The 7896-nt window shown below is 59.1% G+C and overlaps 1 protein-coding gene across 1 annotated transcript; it reads left to right on the forward strand.

Annotated features, from left to right (window-relative positions):
- The first annotated feature begins 1032 nt into the window (after positions 1-1032).
- On the forward strand, positions 1033-6954 carry LOC140498922 (RIMS-binding protein 3A-like). Its single transcript, XM_072599696.1, has one exon. It carries the CDS (start codon positions 1148-1150, stop codon positions 6725-6727), a length of 5580 nt encoding a protein of 1859 aa, XP_072455797.1. The 5' UTR covers positions 1033-1147; the 3' UTR covers positions 6728-6954.
- The last annotated feature ends 942 nt before the right edge of the window (positions 6955-7896 follow it).

A 7896-nucleotide genomic window follows, 5' to 3' on the forward strand; every position in this document is an offset into this window, starting at 1 on the left:
TCCATTTCTGAAGGACTTTGATCCAAGATACTTGCCTCACACCAACCCTGAAAAGGAGGTGGAGATGTTACCCTCCCCATTTTTTACAGATCAGGCTGATTTTATAGCACCCTCCCCATCTCTGCCTCTCTGACTCTGCTCTGTCTCTCTCCCTCCTCCCTCTGTGTCTCTCTATCCCACTTCTAGCTCTCCTTCCCTCCCAAGCTCTCTCCCTTTTCTCTTGATGTGTCTCTTCCCTCCGTCCCCTCCCTTACTCTCTGTCTTCCTTTCTCTCCCTCCTTCCCTAACTCCCTCTGCCCTTTCCCCTCTTGCCCCTCTGCTGTCTGTCTCACACACACACATACACACACTCTCTAACACACACATTCACACATACATTCTCATTCACACACACTCTCATACACATACACACACACAAACACACACTCTCTTTCGCGCACACACTCACACATACACACACACCCTCACACACATACACACACTCATACACACATATACACACTCTCCCTCCCCCCCAGCTAAAAAACAGCAAAGCTGAGATTTGAACCGGGGACTCCGTAAGCCCAGTCCAATGTTCTTCTCATTGCTGCCTCCCTGGGAGATTCCCTAAATCGCGAGAGCAAAAAAGCCTCTTTATCAACTCTCCAGAGATGGCGATCGATCAGGGGTCTCGGTTCCCTCTTCTGTTAAATGAGAGGATTTGGCCGGGTGATCTCCCAGGTCCCTCCCCATTTTGCTGCTCTCTGCCACCAGAAACACGGCCCGGGTGACCCAGCCACGTTGAGCCCATCCATATTGCTAGCGGTTCCCAGTCCCGGTCACCCAGGGGATCCAGAGTTCTCCATCCCCCTCTAAAATGCGACGGTTGGACGGGATGACCTCTAAGGTCCCTAAAACCGAAGATCTCCAGGCCCCCGGTGCACGTGGTGGGGCCCCACACCCAGAGGGGTGCATCTCAGGAGCGGGGCGGAGGAGGGGGCGATGCATGGGTCGAGAGGGCGCGCGGGGGCTCGCGAGCTAGGGGCGGTTAAGCGAGGCGTGGGGCGTCTGGGGTCGAGGGCTAGAGCATACGCCAGCCGTTGCGGAGGCAGGCGAGCCCCAGGGTGCAGGCTGAGCTGAGCGGGGGCAGCGTGGGCTGGGGGGCACCATGACCAAAGACACACCGAGCCCCACAGGGAACGGGGGCCGCTACTCGCCCAAGAAACCTCTCGCCAGCCTGAGCCCGGCGATGCAGCTGGAGGAGCAGCGGCGGGAGCTGGAGGCCGTGCGCGCCGAGCTGGAGGCCGAGCGGGCCCGCTCGCTGGCGGAGCGGCGGCGCTTCGCTGTCAAGACCCGGGAGCTGCGGGAGGCCGGTGAGCGGGAGCGCCAGCAGCTGACGGACCAGCTGCGCTCCCGCTGGGAGATGCAGAGAGTGCGGGAGCTGCGGCATCTGCAGGAGGCCGTGCTGCGGGAGCGCGACGCCGAGATCCGCCAGCTGCTGCGCTGGAAGGAGGCCGAGCTGCGCCAGCTGCAGCAGCTGCTGCACAAAGAGCGGGACTGCGCCGTGCGCCAGGCGCGGGAGCTGCAGCGCCAGCTGGCCGAGGAGCTGCTCAGCCGCGGCTACTGCGGCCGTCCGGGCTCGGCGGCCGGCGGCCCGTCGGCGGGCTGCCTCGTGGGCGCCGCCGAATGCCGCTGCAAGCTTCAGGACGTGCTGGCCAAGCTGCGCTGGGAGACCGACGGCGAGCAGGCGGCCCGCATCCGCCACCTGCAGGCCGCGCTCGACGTGGAGCGGAGCCTTTTCCTCAAGTACATCCTGGAGAACTTCCACTGGGACCCGGCCTTCGTGCTCTCGGGCCGGCCCCCGCGGACCAACCTCGCCCAGCCCGAGCCTGCGGCCGCCACCGCCACCGTCGTCTCGGTCCGCTTCCAGGCGGCGGGCGCCGGGGAGCTGTCCACCGCGGGCGCCGGGGAGCTGCCAGCCGCGGGCTCTGGGCTGTTCCCAGCCCCGGCCTCGGCGGCCTCCGCCACCACCATCCCCACCACCACCACCACCATCCCCACCACCACCACCACCACTATCACCACTACCACCACCGCTGCAAGCCCCGCCTCCGCTCCCACTCTTACTTCGCTGGGGCCGGCCCCGCCAGCTGCCCCAGTCACAGGCTCAGTTTTCCGCCCGAGGCCCGTGACTTCCGCTACCCGGCCGCGCTCTCTGGACAGCCTGTGCGCTCCGCGGCCACGCGCCTACTCACTGTCCTTGGACTACACCGCCACCGCCACTCGCTCCTCCCGCTCTTTGGACGGCAGTCCGAGCCGAGCCGAGTCGCCTGGGGCCGGCGAGCCGGAAGCCGGCAGCCCACTGGACAGGAGCCCCTACTACCCCGCGGTCCTGCCCCGCCTACAGCTGGCTCAAGACAACCTAGGCACCGGTGAGAAAGTGCCCTGTGAGGCTCCCCGGCCTCTCCCGGATGACCATCATCTGGGCTGCGGGAGACCGCCCAGGGCCTGGGGGAGCTGTCCCCACAGAGAGCTGCTGAGCCTGCAACAACCCGGGAAAGAGGGCGAGGCTGGCGAGGTCCCGTTGACCCTCGCTCCGAGGCAGCCGGTCAGCACGGCACCCCCGTACGGAGCCGTCGCGGGACTGGATTACAACGACCTGGTGAAGCAGAACTCGGAACTGGCAGAGGCGCTGGAGACACTAGCCAGGCACTGCTCCGGCCTCAGGGAGGAGAATAGTCAGCTGCGCCGCGGCTTCCCAGAGTCCAGCGAGAAGGTGAGGCGCCTCAAGGTGAAGAACGCGGAGCTGGCGGTCATCGCAAAGCGCCTGGAGGAGCGAGCCAGGAAACTGCAAGAGACCAACCTCCGGGCCGTGAGCGTCCCGGTCCTTGGGAAGAGCGGCGCCGCCCTGGAGATGTGCCGCCAGGCCTTCGCGCGCCAGCGGGCCAAGGACCTGACAGAGCAGACGAGCGTTCTGCTGGCCAAGGACAAGCAGATCGAGGACCTGAGGCAGGAATGCCAGGCCCTGCAGGCCCAGGTGGCCGCCTGCCAGGGATCTGCCCAGTGGCTCAACGTTAACGACTTTGACCATCTCCTGCGGGAGTCCCAGATGGAGGTGCTTCGCCTGCAGAGGCAAGTTATGCTGCAGAACTTCAAAAACTCGCATGCCCAGAGCGCCTACTCGTCGCCTCCCTCGGCCCAGCTCCGGCACCCTGGGAGGGAGGAAGCCGCAGAGGCCCAGGAGCTGAAGCTGCAGGTGCAGGCCCTAGAGCAAACTCTCAGTGAAAGGCAGAAGTGTTATGAGAGCTTGGAACTGGATGTGGGCAAGGCCCAGCAAAGGTTCCAGGAAGCTGAGGGCCGGCTGCAGCAGGTGATGAGTGAGAACAGCTGGCTGGCCCAAGAGAACAGCAGACTTCAGGAGAAGGCTCAGTGGATAGAGAAGGTGGACTCGGAGAACTGCGAGATGCGAGGTCGGCTGGAGCTGGTGACAGGAGAACGCGACTCAGCGGCTCTCCTGACGGCCCAGCTGCAGGAGCAGGCCAGCCAGAGCGAGGCCAGCCGGCAACAGCTGCAGCAGGAGCTCCAGGAAGCCCTGAGTGCCCTGGCAGCCCGGCAGGGAGAGGCCCAGAGAATGCAACAGGATCAGGAGCAAATGCGGAGGGAGCACAAGGCAGCTCTGCGGACTCTGGAGGCCCAGCTGCGAGAGTTGGAGATGCCCTGCACCCCCCAAGAGCGGGAGCTTAAGCCCACGCCGCTGCTCCGGGGGAAATGGGTCAAGAAAGTCAGTACCCAGGCCAGCGCCTTGGAACTTGCCTCTGGGCAACTCAACTTTCCGTCTTTCCCAGCTCCCGAGGTGGATACGGGCAGTGAGGAGGAAGAGGAGGAAGCAGACAGCCTTTCCCCAGCCCCCGAGCCAGAGGGTCCCAGAAGCCACCAAGTCCCCAATAGCCAGGACGGCGACAACAGCTGCTACATCCACAACCACCAGGACAGCTACCACCTCCCAAACAGCAACGACAGGCAGGACAGCCATGGTCCTCCTAACCTCAAGATTTTCCTAGCCCGATACGACTATGACCCATTTGCAGGCCCCAATGATCAACCAGAGGCTGAGCTGCCCCTGACCGCCGGGGAGTACATTTACATCTTTGGGGACATGGATGAGGATGGCTTCTATGCTGGGGAGCTGATGGATGGCCAAAGGGGACTGGTCCCCTCCAACTTGGTGGAGCAGATTTCAGATAGTGAGATCCTGAATTTACAGCCTCTAGAGGGTAGTGACTCCTGCCTGGATTCCTCGCAGGAAGTGAAATCACACAGTCCTGAGGGAAAAGTGACTGATTCCTTGGAGGAAGCCTCTTGTTGTGGGCTGCTGCCAAAGACCCTGGAGAAGGCCATCACGGAGGAGGCTTTGGACCTTTCCGGGCTTCCTTGCCCTCCAAAGCTGACTCTGATACAGCAGCTGCCCCGGGGTGTGGTCGTGGACTGGGAAGCCCCCTTTGCTCCCAACTCATACGGGGCCACCCACGGCTACAATGTCTACGTGGACAATGAGTTGTGGGAGAACGTCGGCGCTGGCTCTCAGACCAGAGTCACCATCGACAACCTGGACCTGACCACTAGGGCCTACCGCATCTCTGTGCAGAGCGTGACGGACAGAGGCTGCTCCAACAGGCTGCAGTGCTCTTTCCTGGTGGGCGGAGGCTTCTGCCCCGCCCCCAGTCAGCTGCTGCTCAGGACTCTCACCTCCACCTCTGCAGAGATCAGCTGGCTGGACAGCAGCAGTAACTGCCCGCACGTGGTGTACCTCAACGAGCAGGAGCACCGCCTCACCAAGGCCGGAGTCTGCTATTGCACCTTTCACAACCTGCAGCCCGGCACGAGCTACTGTGCCCGTGTGGAGACTCGGCCCCCCTGGAAGACCTCCAAGATGCTGGGGCAGGAGATGTCCTCCTCAATTACTTTTACCACCCCATCGGCTGGGCCGCCTGACCCTCCCCTGGATGTCCTGGTGGAGTACCACACCTCCCCGGGCACTCTGATTGTTAGCTGGATCCCAGTGACCATTGATTCAGCAGGGTCGTCCAATGGGGTCGCTGTGACAGGCTATGCCGTGTATGTAGGTGGGCAGAAAGTCATTGAAGTGCCCTCCCCCACAGCAGGAAATGTCTTGGTGGAATTTTCCCAGCTCCAGCAACAAAAGCTTGCCCAAGAGGTCTCTGTGAGGACCATGTCTCATTATGGTGAATCCCTAGATTCAGTACCAGCCCAGATCCCTGGGGAGTGGCTAAAAAGGTTCAGTGCTTACAGGCCGCCCCAGGTTTTTCCTGTCATCCACAGCTCTGGGGAGCTGACCCATTCCCAGACGCCTTTGACATTGAGACCATCTGTACCTGTCTCCCAAGACAAGTCCATTCTGGGCAGCTTCAGTACCAAGACCAGCACCCCTATTCCTGCCAGCTGTGGCCTGGATCAAGTGCTTCCCTCTGATGAGTTCCCAGAGGATGGCTTCCAAATGGAAGTTGCCAAACCTTCAGAAGGTGAGTTGCTAAGCCCGGGAGACATCAATGCCCCTCAGGGACCTGGACAAGCCTATGTCCTGAACCCTCTGCCATCTAGCAGGAAAAAGTCTCCTGGGCCTATGATTTCCAAGGACAGTGGGCTTGGGAATCCCAGACATCTGTCTGAAGGCCAGATCAGGGTGGAGGAGAAGAATGCTAGAAAGGCTGTGCCAAGATGGCCCCAGGTTCAGGAGTTGCTAGATATTCCCCTAGAGAATGGCCTCCTGAAAGAAATCTATACAGAGAATTATTCTGGTGGGAAGGTGCCTAGGAATAGACTAGAAGCAGAAACACTAAAGGTGACCAGTCAGTCCTCAGAGGCCTTTGCTGATTGCAGTTCCATGGCTGACCTGGCCAGCGTGGAGGAAGAGGACCAGTATGTGAACATGTGGGGGACAAGGAGACCCAGACAAAAGAAGGAATTCAGGCTCCAAAAAGGCCAGACCCAGCTGGCTGGTCTGAAGAAAGTGGGTCCCCTTGCAGAGACCAGTGCAATGTTGTATCAGGCCCCCTCAGGGAAGATGACCAAGGTCTTGAAGGCCAGCCCCATGGTGCCTGCCCCTGGGCCATGGTTCAGGGCCCCAGGAAGAGGTCTTCTGAAAGAAAAGGTGACAGATAACCCCTTCCGAGTGTTCGTGGCCCTTTGGGACTATGACCCATGGCTAATGTCCACCAATCCAGCTGCTGCCGAAGAAGAGCTTGCCTTCCAGCAGGGACAGCTCCTGAAGGTCTGGGGGGATCAAGACCCAGATGGATTCTATCATGGAGAGTGCTCCGGTCGGGTGGGCTACATTCCTGGGGACATGGTGTCTGAGGTACAGGTGGAAGGCAGTGACATGCTCAAGCAGCTGCTCCAGCAAGGTCACCTGCCATCTGGGGTGTCCCTGGATGCTGTCCTGGGGCTCTCTACACAGCTCCCCAACCCCCAGCAGAGCTTCTCCATGGCAAGGGGGGTCTCCCTGCCAGCCCAGCTTTGGCACCCACAGACCATGGTGGCTGCCTTTGACTACCATCCTCCAAAGAACTCCAGCCTAAATGTAACCAAGGAGCTGACCCTGAATGCTGGCGATGTGGTCACTGTGCTGGGCTCTGTGGATGGCAATGGCTTCTTCTATGGGGAGCTAAATGGGCAAAGAGGCCTGGTCCCATTGAATCTTCTGAAGACCCCAACCCTGAATGCAGAGTAGCAGGGACCCTGCAGACCTGGCTTCTGGTTCTCCCTCAGTCCAGGACACAGCCAACCAGCTCCCAAGGACAAGGCACATTGACAACCACCATATCTATTAAACAAAAACCAAAAAACAAACCTTTTTTCATCGATAGAGACTATAGGATTGTACTCACTCAAAGCTCCTTACCTCTGAGAACTTGGTTTAAAACCTGGCTTCAGGTAATTAAAAGAAACAAAGAACAACCAAGACAAGTTACTTTAGGTGTGTCCTGACAAGGTGCGCTGCTGTTCCAGATGGGTAATTTGATTGGTTTGGGGAATTCCTTCTGCTGATGAATCGGTAACTCTTCTGTGACTTAGCATCTTCAAGAGTGATCCAAGGGCACTGAGAGGCTGGCCTGGCTGGTAGTGGACAGAGACTGGATTTGAACCCAGACCCCCCCACAACTCCTGAGGCCCAGCCCTCTTGGCTAAGGAGGAAGGAAACCTATTCTAGTAGGCTGGCCCTGACAGGTTTAGAGCTTTCAGAGTAGGTACAGGGCCAGGGCCAAACTCAGGGCTATCCACTAGACAGACGTCCTTTGCTAGGAGTCTAGAGACAACCTTCTCAGGTGCTTTGAGCAGGGACATTGATCTGTGATTGAATGTTAGATATTCAAAGCATCTCATCCATGTGTCAGCCTAGGTTGACCTGGGAAGAGAGGTCAAGAAAATACCCATTTTCTAGCTTTTCTTCAGCTGCCCCTCCTTAAAACACAGAAAGAAAAAAAAAAGTGTATTCCCTGTTTATCTCCTTCCTTCCCTCCCTTCCCCTGTTTTGGATATAGAAGCCAAATCTGGATTCCGTCCTTTGGTGTCCAAGGGTGGGGGAAGGAATCACTGGGCCAGAGGAGGCTGACTGAGGCTTTGTCAGCATTGAGACCTGCATAGCTTAGGATCATAGAATCCAATCCCCCCATTTATTCAGAGGGGGACACTGAGGCCCAGAGGAGTAATAGGACTTGGTCAAGATTACGGAGAAAGTATCAGGAGTGGGCTTTGACCCCAGAATCCATGCTCTTTCCGCTGTCCCAAGCTACAGTGTGAGACTCTAGCCAGATCTGGGCAGATTGTTGTGGTATTGGAGTCTAGGCAGTGGTGAAATCTGCTTCCTTCTAACTCATCCCCATCTTGGTCACCCCTCAT

Source organism: Notamacropus eugenii, chromosome 4 (genome assembly GCF_028372415.1).
Source record: "Notamacropus eugenii isolate mMacEug1 chromosome 4, mMacEug1.pri_v2, whole genome shotgun sequence".
Classification (NCBI taxonomy): domain Eukaryota; kingdom Metazoa; phylum Chordata; class Mammalia; order Diprotodontia; family Macropodidae; genus Notamacropus; species Notamacropus eugenii.

Excerpts from the sequence above, each read along its gene's own strand:
- LOC140498922 (XM_072599696.1), top strand. The coding sequence starts at position 1,148 with ATGACCAAAGACACACCGAGCCCCACAGGGAACGGGGGCCGCTACTCG.